Consider the following 25,963-nt stretch of genomic DNA (forward strand, 5'->3'; position numbering starts at 1 on the left):
AGGAATACAGAAGTTGTAGAAAGGTATAACAGGGGTATAAAAGAAAAGGCAAAAATCTTCATGGCATCAGCAGAAAGGCTGGAGCATTCCCTGCTCCAGGAATTCCTGCTCCTCTGGAGCTGTGAGCTTTGCTGCTTGAAGGTTATTGCTGAGTGCAGCCTGGCTTCTCCAGCCTGGGGGCAGTTGGGAAATGTCTTCATTGGGATGGAATAGTTAACTCTGAGCTTTCCTTAAGTATCCTTTTAATCCATCAGACTGAACGCTGTTTATCCTGCAGTTATTTCTCTTCCTGGTATTTTTAGAAACTGGCATATCTCTAGTTGTACAATTGGTGCTGGGAGAAGGGATATTTTTAATGGGATGTGTTTTCTGCACCTAATGAAGCAGCAAAGAAATAAATGACTCTTGTCAAAATACAGGGGGAAATACGAAAATTCCCAGTCAGATTAGTTACTATTTATTGTCTCTGTGCGTCTTCTGTACCTCTATTTAACCAGCAGAGTGAGCAAGCCAAAGCTTTGGTGTTTGCAGATTGTTGGGTTTTTTAATTGGAGGATTAGTATCTCAAAGTAGAAATATTTCACAAAGAATGGAATATTCTCTGAGAGGAATATGGTTATAGGTGTGTGGGGCTGAAAAGCTGCCTCTAATGGGAATGAGGGCAGGCTGGGTGGGACACTGCCATCATTTGCTGCCTGTCACTTTCTGGTGGCACTGACAGCTCAAATAAATGTGGGGATTCTGACCATGGAGTCATGAGGTTCCGCCTCTGACCCTGCTCTCTTTGTCCATTGGCAGATTCTGTGGTTTAACGAGCTGATCAGGCCACAGATTAGTCCTGTTTGGTTTTTCCCTGTTATGCCAATGCTCATCCAGCCCTGAGTTATATTTTTATTCTATTTATTTAACATTTTTTGTGTGAATTCCTTTTCTTGCTTCATTGAAACTTTATAGGTGAATGCTGAGCAGGTACTAGATGATCTTTTGAGTAGTTTAAAAAATACTGGATCTGTTTGAAATTTTTGTTGTTGCATAAGTTTTCCCATAACTTTGGGGTTTTTTTTATAGTCAGGAACATTGAAAAATACTGGGATTATACTGGCAGTATAAACACCAGTTTGCCACAATTCTGCATCAGAGAACAAAAGAGCCAGAGATGAAAAGTCCTCCTCTCCACCATCACGTGTCTTTGCTCTTGTCCCTCTGCTCTGTGAGCAGAACCTTCTCTCTTCCTTGCTGAAGTTTTTTATACCCCAGGGTCACTTAAAAAAATTATTTTAGGATTGAATGTCTTTTTAAAAAGAAAGCTCATCCTGCAGCAGAGCTGTAGAAGTGAAAGTTCATGGAAGTTAATGAGAGTTGGGAAGGAATTGTTCCCTGGGAGGGTGGGCAGGCCCTGACACAGGGTGCCCAGAGCAGCTGGGGCTGCCCCTGGATCCCTGGCAGTGCCCAAGGCCAGGCTGGACATTGGGGCTTGGAGCAGCCTGGGACAGTGGGAGGTGTCCCTGCCCATGGCAGGGGATGGAATGGGATGAGCTTGAAGGTCCCTTCCAACCCAAACCATTCCAGTATTCCATGACCTGCAAACCCTGAGAGCACTGGCAGAGCTGGCTCAGGGCTGGGCTTCCTGTCCTGGTGGTGTCAGGGGATGAAGCTCTTGGAGCTGCTGGAGCTGATCCCAGAGCTCCTGGTAGGAAGTGGAGCAAGAGCCAGAAGGCTCTGTCTGCCTTTCCAGAGGGTGATCTTTAACTGAATTTATCTGGGGAACAGGAGGTGGTAGCAGCTATTCTGGGAAGGCTGAGGGAGGCTGTTGGCCATCAGCATCAGCTAAAGGGCATCTTCCAGCTCCAAGAAATGAGAATATTAAGAAATAACTGTTAATTAGAAGTATTTTGTCCATGGGTAAGACCACTGCCAGGATCAGGAGAAATGTAGAGGCTCAGCGTTATAAATATCACTTGCAACAAGGGAAGCCCGGTGGCTGGTGTGCTGAGTGGGAGAGATTTTTCTTTGGTATTAAATAAAGGGCTCTTTGTAAATGCCTCTTCCCCTGCTTTAATCACTCTGACTACTGTCAGAGACCTAATCCCTATTTTAGGTGCAGCACTAATTCCATCTCCTCTGAAGCTGTGGGTAGCAGTCTATAGTTAGTTAGGTTGGCACACTGTCCTCAGCACATCAAACCCAGAGTGAAGATGTGAATGAAGCTGACGCTTCATCATTGGGTTTGTGCTCAGCCTTTTACATTCCCCCACATTTCCTGTTCCCATCCTTGTTCTTGATGATCTTTTTTTATCCTTGCACTTGTGTTCTCTGGGCAGATCCCTGACAGAAATTGGAAAGCAGCTGGACATGACAATGGAGGCTGATCCTGCTGCTCTTTAAATCACTGTGAGAGTAAAGCCAAGGCCAGATGTTGCTCACAGCTGCTTTAACAGCTGGCAGCTCTGAGGCTGTTCCATGTGTGTGCCTGGGAATGATGCCCTGTTCTCTGAGAAGATGTTTGTTAAATCACAGAGAACATGCAGAGAGAGAAAATATTTCATCTCATAGAAATATTTCATCCAGTGAAACCCCATTTAATTTAAGAGGGATTCATTGGGGTTTGTAGGCTTCTTTTACATTTTAACTATGATGTAATATATTAAGCATTGAATTTTGTTGAGATTTATTAGGATTTCACAGCAACAGCCTGGTTATGGACAAATATTATGGCCTTAATGCCATAAAGTTTAGGGATTTTCATCATTTTCTATGTAGGTTACTACATAGGTGAAATAATGCTGTTGAAATGGGGGAAAAAAAAGGAATCCATGAAAGCTTAATTGCAGGATCTATGTGTTAGAAGAGCTGAGTTGAAGGGTTGGTGTGCAGGGACCTGTAGTGCTTTAAGAAACCTGATGTAGTTTGGTTTTGCTGGCTGGTGCAGAGTCTGTACCAGTTAAATGCTGGTCCATAACACATCCCCATAACTGACTCTGGGAGTGATAAACAGTGGTCCCCAATCCATAGAAAGTGTTGATAGCTCTTGAACATGTGCCTGACTGAACCTTGCTGCAGTCCCAGAGAATCCCAGGCACGATTTTCTGCTTCCACTGAGGCAGAGAAAAGCTTTTAAGTCTGGGAGAAAAATTAGGTGTGATCCCCAAATGAGAAGAGATGGATGAAGGAATTCCTCTACCATGGATTTATGGTTTCCTTCCCGCACCACTGAACCACAGAGGTGCTGTGGGAAGGATGGTGAAGAGGAAGATAACTCATAACATCTTTTTTTTAGTTAAAAAAATAAATAGAATAGAGCTGCACCATCCATGTCCTTGTGCAGAGGCTGAGGCCTGTGCTGGGCGCGCTGCTGTGGGGCTGGTTTTGGGGCACAGGGGAAGCAATGCACGTTCTTGCAGGGCCTGATTGCAGGGGTTGCTGCTGCTTTGGGGTTTACTCCGTGTAAATTTACCACACAAGGAGCTCCTGGTTGTAGATTTTGCAGTTGTTTCTCTCAACACTTCATGCACCTGTGATGCTTGCAGCATGTCAGCTCTAAACTCTGGAGTATGATGTCTCTGGAGTATGATGTCTCTGGAATTGCAGCCTTAATGTTCACATTCCCATGGATTCTGCCCTATATTTACCTTTGAAATGCCTTTTTTTTTTTTCCCCCCTCTTTTTAGGTTATGAACTCGGTGTTTAAGACCATTCTAGACTTGACATACCCAATAACCTCTATGTTTTCTGGAGCAGCTTTTAACAACAGCATCAACAACATCTTCAAAGATAAGCAGATAGAGGTAGGTTGTTTATTCACCTTATGGATAGGAAATTATGTCCTTGTGTTCTGTTGGAGCAGAAATAGCTTTTTTTCCATGTTAATATGGAAATCTGGAGCTGTTGGGTGGCTGAAAACGTGGTGAAACTGTGAATGTGGTGTTACATGACTGCAGGAAGGAGCCTGTTCTTTTTGGTGGATTTAGAAAACACAAACTGTAGATGATTTGTAGCTATTTCAGTTTGACAAAGGGATCCCATTGTCTGAGAGAAGTAGTGAAAATTGTGACTCTGAAGAAGAACAGCTGAGACTGCTTCATCATTATTTTTCTGCAAATCAGGTCTCAGAGACCTTCAGGGCACACCAGAGAAGGGCTCCAATTGGGTTGCAATGGGTTTGGCTTTTTTGAATTTTACTTTCGAAGCTGGAGTGAATTTTCTGAGCAGCCCACTGAAAGCTGCAATAATGGCAGAGTCCTTTGTGTCCTGGTTTGCCCTTGGGGACCTTTTTGTAGTTGCTGGGTGTTGTGTGGTCCACCTGGGCCAAGAGCCACCTTTGGAATCCACCTCTCCTCCATCCCTCAGCAGCAGCAGATTGTAAAGCACGTTGTCAGTGTTTGTCTTCCTACATTACCCAGCTCAGGGAGTGTTTGGGTAGCCTTGGAATTTCACCTGATTTGCAATTTTAACCAAATTATTCCTGCGTTCGCATCCTTGTGATGAAAGATCATGTAGCAAATTAACACTGTATATACTTTAAATATATTTGGTAAAAATAATCCACAACATTCCCTACCTAAATGCAAGGATGAAAGTAAGTGATTAATCATCATGTGGATTAAAATAGCAGTTTGCTGTGCAGAGGGGAGGGTGCTGGAGACAAACAGGTTTTAGAGAATCATGGAACCATCAAGGTTGGAAAAGGCCTCTAAGATCCCCAAGTCCAACAATTCCCCCAGCACTGACAAGGCCACCACTGACCCCTGTCCCCAGGTGCCACATCCCCAGGCTTTTGAGCACTTCCAGTGACTTCACCACTTCCCTGGACAGCTGTTCCAATGCCTGACCATCCTTTCCATGAAGAAATTTTTCCTGCTATCCAACCTAAACCTCCCCTGGTGCAACTCGAGGCTGTTTCTGTCTATCCCTGCTTTGGATTCCAGCAGTCAGTTCATTGTACTTCCTTTTTAAGATGCAGCAGATTCCTTCCTTAGGAATTTTAACAGCTGTAGTTGCATATTCTGGTCTTCCCTTGCAGTCACACGAAGGTTTTGTGCAAGAGAAATCCAGTTCTGAGGCATCCACCAGCATCATCTCTGTGCACGTGTGCTGACCATCACAGCCCCTCAGTCTGTGCCCAGGGTTTCCTCATGTGGGAAGAAGTATTCCCTCAGATAAATAAGGAAAAATGTTGTGTATCTCAATCAGGAAAGTCAGGAGAGGGTTATTCCTTCATTGCAATTCCCACTATCAGTGCAGGGTAACCAGTCCTGGAACTGGGAGCTGCCCCAGGGTAAAGAGAGACTGAGAAAGTAACAGGAGCTGAGCCAGGAACCTTGAAAAAAATATGTTCTCAAAGCATTTAAGGCATCCAAACTGCAAACATCCATCTTTTCTCCCTAGCTGGGGTGGGTTTGGGTGGGTAGCAATGATTTCCACCTGGAAATTCCTATCAATAAAAATTAATTACAGCCTTACAAGCAGAGGTTGTGTTTGGGTGCTTGGCCACAACTGCTCCTTCCTGAGAGGATCTGCAGTGATCCCAGGAAAACCTTGGGAACTTCCTACCCAAGGGGCTGACCCTCATGGCTCTAGAAAAGTGTAAAATTCAGAAGTTCTGGGCCAGATCCTCCTTTTTTGCTGCTGTGGCTGTGAGGTGACACCCCTGTGCTTCCCACACGAGTCCTCACCCCTCTCCCACACGGGAGCTGGGAGCAGGAGCACTTACACTGAACTGTTATTTCTGACACTGAAAGGGAGGTTTCCATTTTCTCTGAAATTTGCTCTCTGCCAACCCTTGTAACGTGGGTGTCTCCTGACTCCCAGCACTGCGGCTCATGTGGGGGCCCTGGTGACAAAAACCCCGTCACAGGCACTTCCCAAGCAGGGATCATCCACGTGGGTCCCTCAGGGAGCACACAGAAACCCAGGGTGGGGCACTTGGACACACAAACCCAGGCCAGGGTGCTTGAAAGAAATTTCTCAAGAAATAGAGCTATTTTCCTCTCAAATTACCCATCCTGTTGTGAGAACATCAGCCTCTGGAATTTTTATTCTGCATGCCAGAATTCTTATCCCTGTGCCAAAACGCCCTTGTAAATCATCTCAGCTGGGGGTTCAGGTGTGAGGAATCAGACAAGACTTTTATTAAGTCCTGTTTCAGATTTGAATGATGCCCTGTTCCAGAATGAGTGGAACAATCCCTGAGCACTGAGATTTTATTGCTGCGTGGGAGGGCTTGGGTTAGTTTGCTTGGTGCAGGTGTTTGCATGAGCATGAAAGGAGGTGTCAGAGAGGCTTCTTTTCCCATTCCCCTGTTTTTGCTCAATATGTGGTTGATGCACTGAGAACTGCAATCCCCAGAATATCTCCAGCATGGAGAGGAACCTTCATACTCTTGTGATCACACTTTATTCACCCCCTTTCCTCTGGCATTTACACCTGGGTTGTGATACTGGTGCAGTGTCTGAGTTCTCCCCAGTCCCACCAGCTCTGCAGAGCTGCTGAAGAGATGAAACTCATCAGAAAAAAAGCCCTGCTTCTTGGCAGGGCAGAATTTCAGATTGAACAGCCCAGAAATCACACCAGGAGTTGCAGCCCAACCACTGAGGGAGGGCTTCCAGCTCCAGTGGTCCTGGAGTCCAAACCTGTGTTTGGTTTGAGTTTAAGGCCCAGCAAAGCTATGCTGGAGAAGGCCCAAACACTGTGTCCAGTGACCAAAGGCTGCTTGGGAGAGCAGCTTTTCCTCTTCAGCCTTGATTCAGCTTTTCTGATTGACGGAGCAGCATCAGCTGTTCCCTGGGCAGAAGCTCAGTTTACTCAGACAAGTCCTCCTCCTCCTTCCCCTTGGCAGCTACCGTTTCACCAAGCACCATGGAAACTTTCCAAAACTGTCCTCTCCCCAGCAAAGCCCTGCACAGTTGGGAGGTCACCTTCCCCTTTGCTTTTTCCAGCTGGTGGGAGGTGAGACACAGCTGAAACCAGAGGGAGAACTTCCCCTGCCAGGAGCAGGGCTGGGTGCTTTGTTCTGGCCCCATTGAATAAACTCCCAAAGCTCTTGGCTTGGCCATTCTTTTTGTGTCTCACCCTCCTTCTGTTCCACACTCCCCACTGTTGTGTTACCCTGCAGGACCTCAGGCAGCCTCTAGAATCTTCTTGGAGATCGACCTTGCAGGGTCCTTTGTTCCTGTAGCCAATGCTCCAGAGTTTGGTGTTGTCCTCTTTGGTTCCAGGAAATGTTGGGTCTGCATTTCCTGCTGAAATGAGCCCTGGCTCCATCACCACGAGGTACAAATTGAACATTGTTCAGTCAGGAGGCCATGGATCACGTTCTTCATGTCCTCCAGCACTAAACGGCCTCGGAATCCCTTGGGATGGGAGTGACCATCAGACCCCCATCCTTCACCTGAAATTAAAATAAAGCCACCCCCAGAGGGTGGCTCTGATTTGTGTGAGGAGCTCTCTGTGCTGCCTCTGCACGCTCTTCTGGGACAAGGGCTTCTTGCTATTGCAAAAAGGAAATGAGGATTTTTGTCTGCCTTGGTTCTGAGTGAATTATTTGTATGAGAGACAAATTTATGGATTTAAACACCGGGCTGAGGGTTTTCTCTCCATCCATGCAGGCGTGTGTAGCTCTGTCTGGTAAGGTCTGGAGGTTGTTGCTCTGGTGTATGTCAGGCAGAGGATGTGGTTAAGTGCAAGGTCACAGATTTAGTGAAATTGGGACTCCTCTGTTGCAGGATCTGTGGATTCCTTACTTCACCATCACCACCGACATCACTGCCTCAGCCATGAGGGTGCACAGGGATGGTGAGTGTGCACGTGGCCTCTCCAGGCCTTAAATCATCCTGTGGGACTTCAGGGTCACCCCTTATTCCTGGAATTTGTCTCACCTTTAAATTTGTCTTTCCTTTTGTTTCTCCCTTCTCTGTTGCTCGTGAGCACCAAACTGTGGTTGTACACAGGACACAAACTACAGGGCTGCTGGGAAGGAATTAAATGAGATGCTGCATTCCCTGTTTGAGGAGAAAATGGGTCCATTGGCACCTTCTGTGTCCTTGAAGCATCCTTAAAGTGAAGTGCAGGTGTTTTAGCCATAAATCAGACTTAAAGCAAACGAAACCTTTGAAGATTCAAATTCCCCTAAATGCAGCTGTCTTCCCCCAGAGCAGACTCTGCCTGAAGCAGGGACTGGGTTAGGCTCTCATTTGTGGCCAGTCCTTTGTGTTTCTCACTGAGTGAAGAGGGGAGGAGGATCTGAGGTGCCTGGGATGTGTCCCTGCCTTTGCCTTTTGTCTGTCTGGGGTAACAGGGCAGTGACTCAGGCTGCAGGGGAGGCCTCCAGGTGCCCCAGATATTCCTGGGGGGAGCTGCAGCCTTTGCTGCCACATCTCTGATGTTTGTCCTGGGAGCTGGCACAGGTCACTCTGTCCATTCCTGCCATTCCTGGGGGGGTTATGGAGCTGCTGAAGGACTCTGGGCTTTGGTCAGGGCAGCTAAAACAAGCAGAAAAAGAATTAACCCTTCTCAGAGGTTTTGGATTCCCATTCCACAGCAGGTTAAGCCAGTTGAGATCAGGAAACTCACTCCATCGAGCTGCTTGTCCCTGTGGAAGTTTAATGGAGGGATAGGAATCAGCTGGAGAGTGGTTACGGTTGTCTCCACGGGATGGAGATAAATTAAGTTCCCAGCTGCTGCCATTTCCCATCTTGGTTTGGTCTGTGAGGTGTAACACACATCAGCAGTTTCCTTGGGTGGAAGTTCCACTAAAACTATGACTATTAACCCCCAAATGTGCCAGTATTAACCTGTGCTAGCAGCAGGAGTGCTGAGGTTGTAATTAGAGACAGAGCTGTTACCTGTTTGAAAAAGAAAAGAAAAAAAAAAATCAATTCCCAGGGAATTTGCTGGGAAGAGTTGCTGTTGGAAGCACCAAGCAGTTAATTACTGAGCAGTGAGTTAACACTGCAAGGCTCACTTGTTCCTGGTATTTTAAAGATTCACTTCTCAGACAAGCCTCTTGGCCTGTGGAAATGCAGTGTCTTCCCAATTTGGCTGATGCAAATGTTAAGAGAAAAATCAGCGTGTAAGAGCCTTAAAGCAGAATGTTTTACAGGAAACACGTCCAATCGATTTCTACTTGACTAAACTTTGTTTGTAACAGCTTAAAGGATTATAGCTGCTCCTTATAGGACCAACAGAAATGGCCCAAGAGAAGATAATGGTCCCCACCAGGCATTTGCAGTGGTTTCACAAGTGAAAACATTTGCTTGTTGCAGAGGAGGGAAAATAGAATTTTGGGGGTTCTACAGCTTGTATTTTTCAGGTTCAGGTCCTGCTAAAAGCCAGAGGTTTGTGGATCTCTGTAGAACACAGTGGCTTCAGCTGCACTTCTTCTGTCCATCCCTCTGTCCTCAGGAGAAACCTTTGCCTTCCCTCCTCAGCCCCAGCTCCACAAAGCCCTGGTGCTGCCTGCAGTCAGGAACATGCTGAGATCTCACAGAAGGCAGTAAATATGAGGGATGGGCTTAAAACCATGGATTCTGGGGCTTTTGCCTGATGTCTGCATAGTCTTTGCTTTGTCCTAGCCAGGATTAGGCTATATAAAATAATAAACTGCTTTAATAATTTCCTCACAGTGTTCTGAGGAAAGCCTCTATCTCTTGATTATTTTAATGAGTGCACCAGCCTCCCCCCTGCGTGGCAGTAATTAATGCTGGGTAATTAATGCTGCTGCCCTCCCTGCAGGCTCCCTGTGGAGGTACGTCCGTGCCAGCATGTCCCTGTCGGGGTACATGCCTCCCCTCTGTGACCCCAAGGATGGCCATCTCCTCATGGATGGAGGCTACATCAACAACCTGCCAGGTAGGAGCGCAGCTCTTGGGGGAAGAAATTCCCAGAACTGCCCATCAAACAGCCTGCAAGTCTTGGGCCTCTTGCTTTTTCCCTCAAACACAGAGAAATCTCACAGACACCTTTAACCTCATGCTGCTTACGTGGAGTCCTTGCTCTCAGTTTCCTGGGTGTTTCCTTTATCTTGGCTTTATTAACAGTATTTTTTAATTTAGTATTTCCTGATAATTCTGAACACACAACTCCCAGCCAATTCTGAATTATTTTAGTGCTTGCTGAAGGGAGAGAGTAGGAATCAAACCACAGACATACAGCCTACCTTGGAGTTTCTCTTCAATCTGTTAATTAAGAAATAATTCTGAGAGAGCAACAGCATTTGCTGCTCAGGCTGGTGTCACCTGGAGCACGTGGCAGTGGGGGAATCACAGGGCCATCGAAGGAGGGGTGTGGGATGGGGTCTGAACCCAGCAGGACCCAAGGGTGTGGGCTGGCAGTGTTTGGGATGTGTTCTGTGTCAGGTTTCACAGCAGTCAGGAGGGTGGGTGGCTCAGGGGGTGGCCAAGGCAGCAGAGCCCCGTGGGCTCACTGCACTTTGTGACTGTGCACAGGGAGAAACCTCAGGTAGAGAGTCCCCACCCAAGCAACCCGAGTGATTTACATCTTCCTGTCACACCCTGACTTTATTTTTCCATCAGGGCTGTATTTACCTAAAACCCAGAAATGGAAATGGCACAAAATAGATGCCCCAGATCAGCATCTGGCACTCCCTGTGTCTGTAAGCAGAGGTGTGAATTGCAAACCAAAGCTCCACAGCTGGGGAGGGCAAAGAGCAGATGCGGGTGACTCTGGGTGGGAAACACACAATAGACTGAAGGAGCCCAGGAGAGTAAATCCAAGGTACAGAACAGATCTGATTTAAAGAAGTGTCTAAATTAAGCCTCTAAATTGGCTCTTCAGAGCTGTGGTTTTCCTACGCAAAACTATTCTGGAAACTGCAACTATCTTGGACTCTGGGGGTGTGAAAGAAATATAAATTCATTCTGTGAGGTTCATGTCCTTCTCTTCCCTCCCTTGGCGCTTCCCTAAATCCTCACCCATATCCAAAGACTGCAGCTCGTCCTTTTACTGACCTTGAAGTAGGAAGTGTTGCCTCATTTCTCTCCCACTTTCAAATGTGAATCTTTCTCTTGGATCCCGGAGCTGTTCTCAGGCTGACATCCAGCCTCTCCTCGCTGGCAGGTCCCTGTGCTGCTCCTCCCGTGGCCCTGCAGGGCTGGCACTGCTGCCTCCCCTCTCTAAGGCACTGCCACTTGTTCTCTCTGCAGGTCCCCCAGGTCTTTTTTTAGAATTAATGTGGGTTTGATGTGCTCTATCCCATTATTCCCAACGCGGTGTCACTGCTCTGGTGCTGTGTCCCACCCCCTGTCCCCTGCTGCCTCAGGTCATCCCACTGAGCTGGGGCAAAACATCCCCTGTCAGTGATGTCCCCCAGCAGTTCAGCAGTGGGGACTCATCCTGGGGTCACACAGGGCTTGATTTGGGATCCCTCCCTCCACATGGAGCCTCCCTGAGCGGGGATGGTCTGGGCAGAGCTGCTGCACATGTTCATAATGGAATCACAGAATTGTTTAGGCTGAAGTTCCCTCTAAGATTATCAAATCCAACCATTCCCCCAGCACTAACCTGTGTCCCCAAGTGCCACATCCACCTGGCTTTTGAGTCCTGCAGCGATGGGCACTGATGGTCACTTCTGCCAGGCTGCTCACTCATGGTAGGTGCAACCTCAGGTCATGCACCTGAGCCATGTAGATCTGTACCTGCACCTGTGTGCCCCTGGGAGCAGCAGCAGGGAGGGCAGAGGGGCTCTGACACCTCCTGTCCCCAGCTGACGTGGCCAGGTCCATGGGGGCCAAGGTGGTGATCGCCATCGACGTGGGCAGCCGGGACGAGACCGACCTCACCAACTACGGCGACTGCCTGTCCGGCTGGTGGCTGCTCTGGAAGAGGTGGAACCCCCTGGCTGAGAAAGTCAAGGTACTGGGGGCTAGACTGGAATGGCAGCTGGTTTTCCAGAGCAGTGGGAATAGTGGGAGAAATGGGAAGCTTCCCTCTGTTGTCCAGGGAGCAGGTCTGTGACAGTTTCGTTGTTTCACTGGATTTGAGTTCTTGTGCAGAGAACTGGGCAGTGCCCTCACACCACGGGGAAGGCAGTGATTGGGAGGGGGCTGGCAGAATTCTTAGAGCAAAGAAACCTTTTGGAGCTGCATATGTTCTGATAAAGTCAGAATTTATTAATTTTACCAATAAAAGTAGTAAATCTGTCCAGTTCACTTTCTATCCTGTATGTCTCTGAACAACTGACTTAGGGAGATTTTAGCACTTGGCAGTAATTAAGCACAACTGATAAACATGGGCCTGCAGAGTATGATTTTTTAAAAATTATTATTATTATTATTATTATTATTTTCCTTCTGTTGCATGTGGTCAGGCCAACTCTGTTCCTTATTCTGCATTTCCTAAATTACCTGGCTGTGCAGCTGTCCCCCAAGTGAATATTGATTTTAATTCTGTCCTCCCAATTGCATTCCCCAGTTGGAATTGGTCTCGGTAGTACCCAGTGAAATATTCCAACTGCCCAAATGGCAGTAGGCACCCATGGGAACACGAGATTCCTTCTGAACACCACTTTTTTTTGTACTGGTAGTGGTGAAACACTGGCCAAACAGAGGGCTGGTAGAGTTTCCATCTGTGGAGATGGTCAAAACTCAGCTGGATGTGGTTGGTCTTAGACAAGCTGCCCCAGCTGACCCTGCCTGGGCAGGAGGGATGGACTGGACAATCCCAAGGAGTCCCTGTCCACCTCAGCCATTCTGCAAAATCTTTGCCCTGGCACTGGACAGATCAGAGAATCATGGAATTACAGACTGGCTTGGGTTGGAAGGGACCTTAGAGCTCACTCAGTTCCACACCAAGGCTCCTCCAGGCCCTGTCCAACCTGGCCTCGAACACTTGCAGGGATGGGGCATCACTGCTTTCTGCCTTGAAGGGTCACTGCACCCCTCACCTCAGCACAGATCTTTAAGTTTTGTAGATATTTCACTATATCCTGGCATGAAAATCTTGGTTCAAGCTTGAACTGTTGGAAGGCAATCCCTTTGTGCTGCTGATCACGGAGACTCCACCCTGGGGCACAGCTGGAGGTGCTGCTGTGCGAGGGCATCACCGGGTGCCCGTGTGCCGCTTCTCCCCCACCCGGAACACGCAGAGCACGTTCTGAAATGCACTTGGAGGAGCTGAATTTGTGCCTCGTGTGCCGGGCAGGTGCTGAACATGGCCGAGATCCAGACGCGCCTGGCCTACGTGTGCTGCGTGCGGCAGCTGGAGATGGTGAAGAACAGCGACTACTGCGAGTACATCCGGCCCCCCATCGACCGCTACGGCACCCTGGACTTCGGCAAGTTCGATGAGATCTGTGTAAGTGCCTCCCTGGGCAGCCCAGGGCCCCCCCATGGCTGCTCCTCACAGCTCTGCTGGTGCTAATTAGTGCTGGAGCCGGTGGACAGTGAGAGGAGTCAGCTGGCACAGAGTGAATAATTGACACTCAGTAATGGTGTGGAATGATATCCCGGCCGGGAGATTGGATTAGCAGCGGGAATTGAGTTAGTAATCTCGATTATATAATGACCTTGGAAGGGATCGGTTGCCTCGCTCTGTTTCGTGGCAGTTCCTGCTTAGCTGCTTGGTGAGAGCTCGTGGGTGTCTGAGCTGCTCTGGGCAGTTGGGGCTTGGCATTGGTGTGGGCTGGGCTTTGTCCTCGCTCTCCTCTCCTTGTTGTAGCATGAATGATTTGCAGAAGTCTGTCAGGGGGGCCTTGAACTCTGGAAATGGAGGGAAACATGAAAATTCCTGGTTCTGTTAATGTTTTAACATTTCTATGAATAAAACATCATCCACAATTCCTCTGCACCCCTCAGAGGGTCAGGAAATGGCACCAGTGTCGGTGGAAGGACGTTGGAAAAGTGGTGCTGCCAGGTCACACATCACTGGCACTGGGTTGTGTTTGTGCCAGCATGGACAGAGCTGGCTCCAGGGGGTTGTTCTGGTGACATAACCCAGTGTTCACAGCAGAAATGTCCCTGCCCAGGCAGGGCAGCAAAGCGATTCTGGCTCGGTGTCTCCTGTCAAGAAAGTGATTTTACTGTCTCTGTCCATTCTTTGCCTGTTTTAGCTGTGCAGGCATCTTCCATGTCCAGGTGTTCCTGCGGAGCTTTGCTCCTCTCCCAGGCTGGGAAACCACCACTCCTTTAAGTCAATCTCCATTACAGTTCAGTGAGAAGCTGTGATGCTCCTTAGGCTGCAGCCTGATCTCTCTGGTCCTGGCTTAACAAACACTGACCAACTCCAGGAACACAGCTTAGCCCTGCAGATTCTCACTGACAGACTCCTTAGGACACCCAGAACTATTCCAAACCACCAGCTGATTTCCCCGGTCTAAATATTTTCTCTAGGATATTTGGTGCCTCTTGGCTCCTGGGCAAACACTGCTGTCTGCCAGTGGATCCAGGGCTTTGCTGATAAACAGTTCTTTGTTCTTTGCCAGCTGAAGAGCCCTGGCTGATTTGAAAACCTTGACAGACAGGTGTGGTAGTTCATCACAGGAACAGATCGTGGGCTGTCACATCCCCGCTCTGTTCTAATGTGGTGCTGTTAAAGAGATGTAAAGGCACCAGGCAAATCTTGTCAGTGCGATGAAACCTGAGAGAAGGGCAGTTCCTCAAACGTGTCACTGTCTGTGAGCAGGTTCTTGGCAAGAGACCCTGCAGGGATGGAGGGGCAGCACCTCCTGGATCCTCGCTCCCTGCAGCACAGCTCGATAACTTCTGCCCACAGTGAAGCTTTGAACTGTGCTGGCCTCAGAGGGGAGGACAATCCAGGCATTCCTTTATCCTTAGGGGCTGGGAAGTAGTGGGGGGTTTCATTTCAGCTGCATGCCTGGATTTCACAGGAAATAGAAATGGGCACCAGCATTTTCCAAGGAGCTGAAATCTTTTCTTGTGAAACCCCTTTGGGGTACAGTCCCAGAGCAGTGGGGGTTCTGTGTCAGTTCCTGAAGCTCAGCTTCTCGTGGTTATTTGGGTCAGTCTGACCCAGCCAGAGCTGTCAGCTCCTTTTTCTCCCCTTAATCACCCCCACCCTGCACTGGGATAGATTGTGAGAGGTGAATTCCAGCCCCAGTGTCTAAGGTGCTCTGAACCCTCATCCAAAAACCAGAGGAGATACCAACACCAGGGCTGGAGAGGGGATCCAGGGCTCTCAAAACCTGTTGCTCTGTCCCTCCCATTTGGTTGTTCAACATCATTCCTACTGTGTTCTGAGAAAAAGAGTAAAACTTTGAGCAATGGATCTGTTTTTTCCAGTTGTTTCCATGCTATTAGCAGTTCTTAATTACTTCTTTTCCTCCTGATTTTTTTTTTTTTCCAGGAAGTGGGATACCAGCATGGGAAAACTGTATTTAATGTGTGGTGCAGGAGTGGAGTCCTTGACAAGATGCTGAAGGACAGGCAAGAGACCTGCAAATCCAAAACTGATGTAAGTGCTCAGGGAAATGCTCTGTGCTGCAGGAGCTGCTCAGGGCTGGGACAGGGGACAGTGACTGCCTCGAGGCTGGGTCACAGCTCAGTGCTCTGGATTTCTTGGCAGGGAAGTTCCAGTTGGTTTTAAGAAACAGTTCCCACCTTTCAGAGGAATTTGGATAATATATTATAATATATTCTGATCTATCCTTCTCCTTCTTTGAATCCCTCTGATTTGAAACCCAGGTGCTACAAAGGCTTCATGTTTTACCCAGTAATTCTTTTCATCATCTTTCAGAGAGAGGGAAATGAGCAGTAATTTTTTAAGGGATGGCCAGAATGAATCATAACCGTTGTGAGCCTCGCAGAGGGAAGTCAAGTGAGGTGACAGATGACACTGAGGATTTGCAGCTCTCCAGGGGTGGGTGGCAGAGCACTTTGGCTTGGAGATAGGGAGAGGATGGATGGCAGGATGGATGGCAGGATGGACACGGGGCCAGGGATGAGGGGTGGATGATTCCACATCTGAGCCCTCGGTGTCAGCAGAGGCTGTGAGTCACTGAGGGGTGGAAATGGCTCTGCTGGGATGAGGTGAATGTCACCCTCAGCTCCAGGGGGACTTGCACTTCCCATCATCAGATGGATCTGCCCACGCTGCCTGGCAGAGTCAGAGTGGCTTTGGAAGGAGCACACAGGGACTCAGCCATGGAGGAAAGCAGCTGGTGATCCAGGAGCCTGAGGAGCCCCCAGACTCCTCAGCCTGGGATTTCTTACTGGGAACACACCTGGTTGAGGAGGTGCTTTAGTGTGAGTGCAGAAGATGGGTCCTCAATCCACCTCTGCCACCTCCTGATCAGATATGAGGGGCTGGGGTTCAGGTTTTGTGTTAAAAGTTATAAGAAGTTAAGGGAGGGAAAATTGTGTCTCTCAGAATTGGTTGTGTCCTACTTCAGCCTCCCTTTTACAAGCCTCAAACGTTTTCACTGCTGTAACAGACACTTCTTTTAAAACTGCCCTTTTTATGGGATGCACTAATGGAGGGGAATACTTCACTTATATCATGGTATCACAGCAGCATGATGACATTTATCACACCCACCCTGGGTTCTGGGGCACTTCAGGGCCCTGCAGATCAGATACATCCCGTCCTCAGTGCAGACACAGCCTGGCCCTGCACTCACTTGATTGATAACGAGGCACCAAGTGCTGATTGCTGAGGTGCCAAAGCATGGAAAGAACGGGGTTGGAAGAGTGACTCACCAACCCTCCTGGGTTACAGAGCACGAACCACGGGCTCTGTGCATCCCTGGTGCTCCCAAGGACCTGCAGGATCACCTGCTCATCCTCCTAAAACTCTGGAGCCCAAAACCCCAGGATTTTTGCATCTGACTTCTGTTGCAGATTTATTTCTATGAAGTAACAACTGTTGCAGCTCCCACTGGGGCATTTTTCTTGCTTTCCTTAGTCCATTAGAATCACTTAAGTCCTTTAGCTGTGTTATCTTCCAGGCAGAGCAGCTGATATTTTTAACTTGCCTTTCATTAGCAAAGGTTTTGATGCTTTATATGTTTTAGTTCTTCATCTATTTCTGGAGTGCTCAACATCTGAGAGCTGAGTGCCATTTCTTATCGTCTCATTTCCATGTCGTGAGCATTGCAATTTTATTTTAAAATCCAGATAATTAATCATTTAGATGCTTTTCCTTCGCTTTGATCATTCAGTCCCTGTTTATCTTGCGTCCAAAATGCAAATACTGAAGACACAAACAACAGGAACCTTACATAAACTTTACTTTGAGCAGCCCTTAACTCTTCCCCAGCATGGAATGCTGCAGCACCGTTAATTGGATCTCCTTGGGGGAAGTTTTGTCTACTGAGGTGTTATTCATAGTCAAAGCTAAATATAATCCAGCAGACTACAATAGTAACTGTCTTTCTCCTCTAATTTATTTCATAAAGATTGTGCCAAAGAGAAGACTTTTCTCCTTGGGGAAAAAAAGAAAACCATCAGAAAGGTTTGAGAGTAGGTTTCAGGTACATCTGAGACACTGCTTTGCTTTGTGTTATCTGGTGGGATGGTGATTTTGTCCTTAAAAGTAGTGAGAGGAAGCACTTAAACATTAAACTCCAGTTTGTAAAGCACCAAATGAGAGTGGGGAGACACCTGGTTTCCCACAAGTGGTTTTCCAGTCCTGGTGCCGAGGCTTTAGGTGCAGCTGCCTCCCCAGGTGCCCTCAGAGAGGCTGACCTGGGGGTCAGCTGGGGGACAGATGCTCCTGAGGGCACAGTCACACTTCATTCCCATCCATCCCCACCTCAGGAGCCGCTGATGGTTTTCCTGGGGCACCCTTTGGTGCTGGGCCCTGCAGGATTTTGCTCAGCTGTTCATGCAGAGCCCTGGGCTTTGATCCCATCCAAAGCTGTCCCTGCCTGCTCCCCGCTCCCAGGGACAGCCTGGCACTTGTGTGCCCGAGTGCTCTGTGCAGCCACCTCGTCCTCGTGGGTTTTGGAGTCCAGGGATGGCCTCACATGGCTGTGTCTGTGTGGTGGCCAGAGGGTGCACGTGTCCCTCACGGGGTCATGTGGCACAGACTGGAGCTGTCAAGGAGCTTTTCTTCCCTGTGCTGGGAAAGAGCTCTCAGCAAGTGCTGCGCTGGGAGCGTTCAGGTTGGATGTTCAAAGCAAGCCTGGGCTGACTTATCCTGTCCAGCAGTTCCTTAACAGTCACAATGAGCTTCCCAACTTCTTGATATTTCAAAGTGTGTGTCCTCAGCTACTGCTGTTCTGTTTCACACAGCTACCTTTTCATTCTCTCCAGGCTTTTTTCTGCCCCCGTTGCTTGTCCTGGATCTGCTCTGTGCTGTGACTGTTCCAAATTGCATCAAAATCAGCTACAGATGAAAGGTCAACTGAGAGCACTTTGCTGCAGCAGTAATGGGCTACTGCTGTGACCCCACAGGGGCTGTGTGATTCATAGGGTCGGTGTTCTTGCCAGAAGAGCAAAGGGTTGTTCAGAAAACCCCGTGTTAGGAAGCTGCCTTGGCTGGGAGCACATGGGCAGGTCTGGGTGTTTGGGAAGACAACCATCACAGCAATTCCTGGCAGCCCAGGTCCCTCTGCCAGCTCTTCCCCATCCCTTTCCTCTGGGTTGGGGCTGTTCCTGCGTTCATTAAACTCACTGGGTTTAAAAAAAGGTGAGAGGTGTTCAGGTGGCCACCTGGTGACGTTGTGCCCAGCCCCAAGGAGGGAGGTGGGGCTGCAGGAAGCCCGAGAGGGTTCCTAAATGCCAGAGTTGGGTTTTCTTAGAGGAGAGACTGGAGCAGGAACTTCTTAAAATAGAGAACCCTCAGCCCACTGCTTGGGTGAGACAGTGAAAATAGCAAGGGTTTATTGGAAGGAGGAATTGCAGTGGGAGATGTCTCTCTGCAGGCTCTTGCTCGCTGCAGCATCTCCAGCTCCGGGCCTTGCAGGGGCCCCGGGGGGGTCCTGGTCACCCAGTGCCCACCTGTCCCTGCAGCCTCTGTGGCATCACTCCAGCTGAGGGATGGGACACCTGGACACCTTCTCCCAAGGGAAAGCAGGAGCTCCCTGGCAGCTGCACCTGGACCAGCCAGTCCTTCTTAGAAAGGGGCTCTGATGGAGAATAAACAAGTGGAGTGAGCTCTGTCCATGCCAGGGCCCAGCCCCTCCTGTGATTGTCTCTGGGGTCTTTTCTGTAGCTTGCTAAATTTTTCATAGGGCTTCTTGTTGCATGGGTGGAATAGGAGCCGTTAAGAGCATGTCCCACTGCTGGGAATCCCATCTCTGCCAGCAGACCTGCCTCAGGAGAGCTGTTCTGAGGATTTCTCACTGATGAGTAATGGCTTTTGAGGGGGCAGCTGTGGAGAACGTGTGCGTCTGGAGCTTTGTCTGTTCGAGATCATTTTTGTACGGTCTCAACTTGTTAGGATTTGCTGTGTGTATGTGCTGACACACCTTCACCTTCTCCCTGTGTTTCAGAACGTGACCTGTCCCACCACCTCCTTCACAGACCTGGCAGAGATCGTGTCCCGCATCGAGCCCGTCAAGGCTCCGGTGGCAGACGGTGAGTGGGGTCGGGAGGAGGGACAGCTCCTGCTCTGACTGCCAGCTCTCCCCTCCCCGTGCTCAGGGAGGGCCCCACTGGGCACTGCCAGCCGTGGGAGGCCATCCCCTGCTCCCCTCAGAGCCCCTCCTGGGCTGTGCCCCCGACAGACCCTCCGTGTGCCCCTCCTGCCACCTCCTCTGGGACAGGCAGCAGCGGGATGTCCTCGCCATGGCGAGGCACCTGCTGTCAGCCTCTTACTGGTGTGCTCCCAGGTGGCAATAATCCCTGCTCAAGTCTCATCCGAGGGAAGTAACATGTGTGGCAGCTCAGCTTCCATCCCCTCGGGCTGTCCTGTGTCCTCCCGAAGGCTCCTGGGCCCTGTTGGGCCGAGAGGAGGCTGAGTTAAAGCTCTGCCTCAGGGATGTTTTCCCTGCTGTCGTGAGTAGGATCAGGAGTGACTCACTGGCTCCACTGCTTTTTGTGTGCTCCTGTTGTGGGAGCAGCAGTGAACTGATGAGGAGCAGGTACCAGCTCCTGCAGGGTGGCACAAAGGTGCTCTGTGCCCTGTGGCAGCCCTGCCCTGCGGAGCAGCTCCCTGTTCATGGAGCTCCCAGATCCAAAAGGATCAGAGCCTTGCAGGCCCAAAACCCCCGAGTGTGTCACCAGGGCTGGAGCTCTTCCTAAACGGTCTCTTCCCCTCCTCCTGATTTTTGTTCCTGCAGAGGGAAAGCTAAAGTTAGCAGTGCTCCCATCTGTGACTGTTCGTAGAGATGTCCCTGTGGTAATTTGAAATGCTAATTACAATCATATGCCTTATGAAGAAAATATTAATCAAACGTGGTTGAAGCAGCCATTGTGAATAAGAGTGAAGAGTTCATGGTATGTGGTTATTTAAGGCTCAGGCACTGAGACTTGCTGAGATTTAACCAGAGCACTGGGACAGATCCTCCTCCTTTCTGTAGCTCCTGATTATTCCGCCGTTAGGCTCCCGCTTCCTGCAGAGCGAGGCCGTGGATGCGAGTGTGGCAGATGGACGTGGCTCAGGGAGCAGATGTGGCACATTCTGGGCTGAGGAGGGGCAGTGCAGGGGCTGCTGGGGATGGGATGGGATGGGATGGGCAGGGGCCACATGTTCCTCAGGGATGCTGAAATCCCTTGGCTGTAGAGTCTGGAGGAGGGGGAGGATGGGATGGCAGCAGAGTCGTGCACGTGGGCACCGTCTCGTGAAGGATCCTTTGTGTTCCTGCCGTGGGTGGCTCTGTGTGGCTGCAGGGACCCTGCCCATGTTCGGGTGGCAGTGACAGCAGTGACATTCCTCTGTGCACGAGATTTTTGCTAAAGAGGTAGCTGGAGTTGTGGGGGAAGGTCTGTGGTGAGGTGAGCTCAGGGGGAGGGTAGCACCTCCCTGCAGTAGCCTCGTGGCTGTCAGGTGGCTCCTCAAGGCCGGTGAGCCCTGGCATTGGTCTGCTTATGGGGGTGAAGGTGGTCTGAGGCTTGTGACCTGTGTAGGAGAGGGGACATGGAGCTGCTTGGTGGCCTGGCTGTGAACCTGCACCGTCACCTTTGTTCTCCTCTTGGCTGGCTGCATTTCGGGCTGTGCTCTTTGGGTGGTGCTGAGCTGAGCAGAGCAGCGGGGCCTTGGTCCTGCTTGGTGCTTCTGGGAGGTTTTGTAGAACCCAGACCAGTCACTGTGAGCCTCAGCCTCGATGGAAGGTGACATCTGGGGACAGCAGGGCCACCTCCTGCTCTCCTTTCCCCCCTTCAGCACCCAGAGCTGCTGTGTGAAGGATGTGAGAAGGGTCACCCCTCTCTTGGTTCTGTGTCTGTAGAAAGACCTGTTAAATGCTCAATAGTGCTGGGAAAATCAAGGAGTTTGGTTTTGATGGCAGCTGGTTTTATTGGAGGTATAAACTCCAAACTCTTGTGGTGTCTGTTGCTGTTCAGATGAGTTTCCAGTTTCTCTGGTGCATTATCATTAGTGTTTTTAGTAAAAACTAACAATCATTCTCTAATTCACAGTAAAAAAAAAAAAAAACAACAACAAAAACCCACTAAAAATAATAAAAGAAAATAAAAAAGACCAAATGTCTTTAATCCCAACATTCTAGCAATTGGTTGTAGTTATGTGTTAGGAGACAAGGCTGTGGAACAGACTGTGCTGTTGTCTTCAGCGTGGAGCAGATGCTACTGACAGCTCCTGGGAGAAACACTTAATCAAGGATCCGGTTTAAACAGGGGCCCTTCTCTTCACCAGTGGGCTGGAACCCAGGTATTGCTCCAGAGCACACTGGAATTAACTCAGGAAAGGGGTGGAAGAACTGGTGTCACACAAACATGGTTTTATGGCAATGATGAAATGTCACTTTCACGCCTTACATTGCATCCTGAAGCTCTGGGTGCCAGCAGAGGAAGGTGCTGCCTGCCACGGGCTCTGCCTCGCTGCCCACGTGCTCTGGTGTCACGAAGGGCTGGGACAGGCTCTGCTGGTGCACTGGGGGTGAGCTGGGACCATCGATGGGCCCCCCCAGCCCAGCACGTTCCTGGCACCAGGTGGAGTCATAAAAGGGTTTGAGGTGGAAGGGACCTTAAAGCCCATCTCATCCCACCCCTGCCATGGGCAGGGACACCTCCCACTGTCCCAGGCTGCTCCCAGCCCCAATGTCCAGCCTGGCCTTGGGCACTGCCAGGGATCCAGGGGCAGCCACAGCTGCTCTGGGCACCCTGTGCCAGGGCCTGCCCACCCTCCCAGGGAACAATTCCTTCCCAATATCCCACCTAACTCTGCTTCCCATCAGCTCAAGGCCATTCCCCCTTGTCCTGTCCCTCCAGGCCCTTGTGAGGTCCTGCTCCTGCTGCCTGTCTTGCAGACCTGCAGGTGATTTCCAGGTGCTGGGAGAGGCGTTGGCTCTGCACTGATGTGTCCTCATTCCACAGGAACAGGCTGGGATTGGGGCCTTGCTGGCATGTCCTGCTGCTGTGCATAGCTCTTGAGATTCCCTAAATTATGTTAATCTTCTGGATTACTGGAGAAAGCAAGTGATTGTCCTCTGCAGAGAGGAAAGGAATGTGAATGTCACCGTCCCCTGTGGAACAGGGATTGTGAGACACTCAGTTATCAGCTCATGCCAGGCAGAGCTCACCCTAAGCTTGGGATCCCTGTTCCCAGAGTCTGTGGCCTCTGTGTCCAGGGCAGTTGGGATTGGCAGCTCAGAGGCTTCTGAAGGTGTCCCACAGGTCTGGCTGGGCTGAGGGGTGGGAAACAGCAGCTGTGCTGTGAAGGGCATTCCCCAGGGAGCATCCCCCCGGTACCAGAGTCTGTGTCCCTCAGGCTGGGAACCAGCACCCACCAGAATGAGCCAAACAGTTGCTGCTGTGCTGTGGTTCCTTGGATTCTGCAGGGCTCCAGGACAACAATTCACAGAGAGGACATGGTTTACTTTTATGTGCTGGGGAGCTGAGATCTGTGTGTGAGCAGTCCCAGCTCACTGAGCTGCTGGCACTGTCCTGCCCGTGCCTGTGCTCAGTGACAGTGGCAATCACTCCTCTCCCAGTTTCCTCTGCCTCTCTGCCTGCCAGTTAAACCCTGTGCTTTGTCTCTTCTCTCTTTTAGATGAGTCAGACTACCAGACTGAGTACGAGGAAGAAGTTCTGGACAACCAGAAGGATGATTATCTCGATTTCATAAGCAGCCAGGTTGAGGAAGACTCTGACTCGGTACGAACCGTGCTGGAACAAGCAGTGGCTGGTCATTGTTGAGTAGTGTGAGGTGGAGGTGTTGGGAAAGAAGCATCTGGGAGGGACTGGCTGAGGACGACTGTGCAGAAATGAGTTTGCTTTTTGTTAGTACAGACACTAAATGGCACATGCTCACTTTGCTCAGATCAGTCCCTGCCATGTGTGGCAAAACCTGGGCACAGTTAAATCCTGGTCCTGCAGCTCCGTGGGTTTGTTCGTGAGGTGGATCAGGGCTGGAGAGGCTGAGGGAGCTGATTTCCTCCAGCTTGAAGGAGAGAAGCTGAAGGGAGGATCTGCCAGCTGCCTGTGGGGTGGGTAGGGAGGAGGTGGTTATGGAGAAGAAGGTGGTTATGGAGAAGATGCCCAGCAAAAAGCCAAGAGAGGACGGGCACAGCTTGTGCTAAAGAAAACCCTGCCTGGGGACAGTGGGAAATACTGCCCTGTGCACACAGCTGACACCACCCTGGGCTGTGCAGGGAGAGGTGCAAACTCCACCCTTGTGGATACTTGAAAAGCAAATCCATGCCCTGAAGAATCAGCTCCAGCACTTGAGTCAGCCCTGCTCAGAGCAGATGACTGGATTTATCTTCCAGAGGTCCCTTCCAAACACAGAGGTTTGATTCTGTGGGACAGCAGGCCCACCCTGAGGTAAATGTGAGATGTGGTGTGACCCCCAGGCTGAGCAGCACGGCTCAGACAGGGCACATCCCTGCTGCTCTGACTGCAGCAGAGTTTACGAGGTGCCTGTTGTGTTAGTCATGAACAGCTCCTCAGTGGGAGCACGAGGATGGATTGGGAAGGCTCCGTGTGAAGGTGTCAGTGTTTTGAAGAGGAGCTGGAGTGATGTGGGTTCTGTTTGCTGGGCTTATCTGAGCTGGTGGGAAAGAAGGGGAAGAGGACAGGTTTTATCCAGCTCAGAGAGGACACTGAAGGATCAGTTTGTGCTTCCTTTTCTCCTGCAGGATGAGGACATGCAGCTGAGGAAGCGCAGGAACGTTCCCAGTGAGGAGGGCCAGGCGAGCAGCACGGGAGAGCCGGGGTAGAGCTCGGGAGAGGCCGAGCTGCCAGCTGAGAGCCACAGCCCATCCTACTGACAGAGCAGCCCTATTTATTTATTTAATACTTCACCAAACCAAAACAACACCCAGATGAATGAAGCCAGAGTTCATCCTTCTCCAGCCAGGGCCAGGCACTCAGCACCGAGCACAACCTGCACCGTGCCCAAGTCCCTTTGGAGCTCCAGGGAGGGGGGGCTGCTGGGGGCCCTGCTCTTTCCTGCAGGTGCCAGGAGCAGCAGTTACTGATCACAGACTGGCAGAGGGGAAATGTGCAGTTCAGAGCTGCCTTGATTTTTGCTGCTGTGTTTTTAGCCGCTGCTTTTACTGCGGAGGCCCAAGGAACGCCAGGATCTCCCCCTGCGAGGTGCTGGGAAGGCTCCGAGCAGCAGCACTGGAGAGAGGGAGGGGTTTGAGGGGTTTGTGGGTTGCAGCGTTGCTTTCTTTTCATACAGATCAGGTAACTGTGTAATTAACTCCTCAGTGACTTCCAGCCATGTACTGGTGAGCAATGCTCTGACAGGAGCAAATCTGAATGTATTTCACTTGAAATCTAAACCTAAGAAATTATTGGGAAGGGTGGCCACAGAGCCTGGATCCTCGAGTCACCAGCAGGACATTTACTGATGGATCAAGGAGCCAACACTTGCCAGGCAACTCTGGAATCACCACTTGGCTGTACTTGCCCTGTTGAATTAAAGTTATTTTGCTGGATTGAAATGTCTGGCTGTTTCTTTGCATCAGGTCCTACAAAGAGAAAAGTTGTCAACAACTAAGAGCCCAACTTGCCTCTGCTTGTATCAGACTTGCAAAGGGACACACAGGGTTTCCAGCTGCTCACCCCAGCAGGAGTCACTCCGGGTATTGTCGGGCACTGGGAAGGAATCTCCAGTGCTCTGTCCCCAGGGCTGGAGCTGTCGATGGCAGTTGGAGCTTGTCCAGACATCCCCTGGTGCTTGCTCAGCCTGTGCCACATCTGTCACTGCCAATGGCTGCATAACCGAGCTGATCCTTGCTTTATGTAACCTCCAGCTCAGCTCCAGCTGTAGGTGCTGTTGCCTTGAAGGGATTTGTTATCCAACCACAGCACCGAGGGCACCCCCAAAGCTGCTTTCTTCCCTCAGCCCTCCTGGCCCTCGAGGCAGCAGCCTAAGGCCAGAAACGTGTTTGGTGGCACCACTGAGGACTAGGGGCTGTAAAAGCTGTAAATTGACCTGTTCTCTGTATTTAACCTCCTCTCCCCTCCTGGCACAGGCTCTCTTTTACCTGCTCTGTGTTGTGTTTTCCTCTTTCACAGAATCCCAGACTGGTTTGAATGGGAAGGGTCCTTAAAGCTCAGCCCATGCCACCCCCTGCCATGGGCAGGGACGCCTTCCACTGTCCCAGACTGCCCCAAGCCCTGTCCAGCCTGGCCTTGGACACTTCCAGGGATGGGGCATGTCCATGAATGTGCAGCCTGTGCCCAGGGAGGCTGCTCCTCTTACACGAAATGTTATTTTCAAGTGTCAGAGCCCCAGGTCAGTGTTTTGTTCTCAGGTGAGACCACCCCGCCTGGCCAAACCTCCATGCAGCTCCAGGCCCCTCCAGAAGCAGTGGAAGCAGTTGGAAACCTTCCCTGCAAGGATCATCCAGATCTTTGATGCAGATTTTGGTTAATGCAGGTGTGCAGAACATGTTGCAGTCGCTGGAGGCTTTTCCTTG

The 25,963-nt window shown here is 50.1% G+C and overlaps 1 protein-coding gene across 3 annotated transcripts in view; it reads left to right on the plus strand.

Moving 5' to 3' along the window:
• PNPLA7 (patatin like phospholipase domain containing 7) overlaps positions 1–24,976 on the plus strand; it is a 117,722-nt gene extending 92,746 nt beyond the window's left edge. For 2 of the 3 annotated variants that reach the window (XM_042052283.1, XM_042052284.1), the window contains exons 28-36: positions 3,669–3,785; positions 7,722–7,791; positions 9,730–9,846; positions 11,720–11,868; positions 13,156–13,308; positions 15,316–15,423; positions 19,406–19,490; positions 23,083–23,186; positions 24,170–24,976. In XM_042052283.1, coding sequence (XP_041908217.1) covers positions 3,669–3,785; positions 7,722–7,791; positions 9,730–9,846; positions 11,720–11,868; positions 13,156–13,308; positions 15,316–15,423; positions 19,406–19,490; positions 23,083–23,186; positions 24,170–24,250 — 984 coding nt within the window. In that variant the 3' untranslated portion in view covers positions 24,251–24,976. Of the gene's footprint in view, positions 1–3,668; positions 3,786–7,721; positions 7,792–9,729; positions 9,847–11,719; positions 11,869–13,155; positions 13,309–15,315; positions 15,424–19,405; positions 19,491–23,082; positions 23,187–24,169 lie in introns of those variants that run through there. The other variant, XM_042052285.1, reaches the window with a different exon arrangement.
• Positions 24,977–25,963: the final 987 nt, after the last annotated feature.

The sequence above is a fragment of the Corvus kubaryi genome, unplaced genomic scaffold (assembly GCF_017639235.1).
Source record: "Corvus kubaryi isolate FWS band 111438036 unplaced genomic scaffold, C.kubaryi_AGA036_p1.0 78, whole genome shotgun sequence".
In the NCBI taxonomy this organism is placed as follows: Eukaryota; Metazoa; Chordata; class Aves; order Passeriformes; family Corvidae; genus Corvus; species Corvus kubaryi.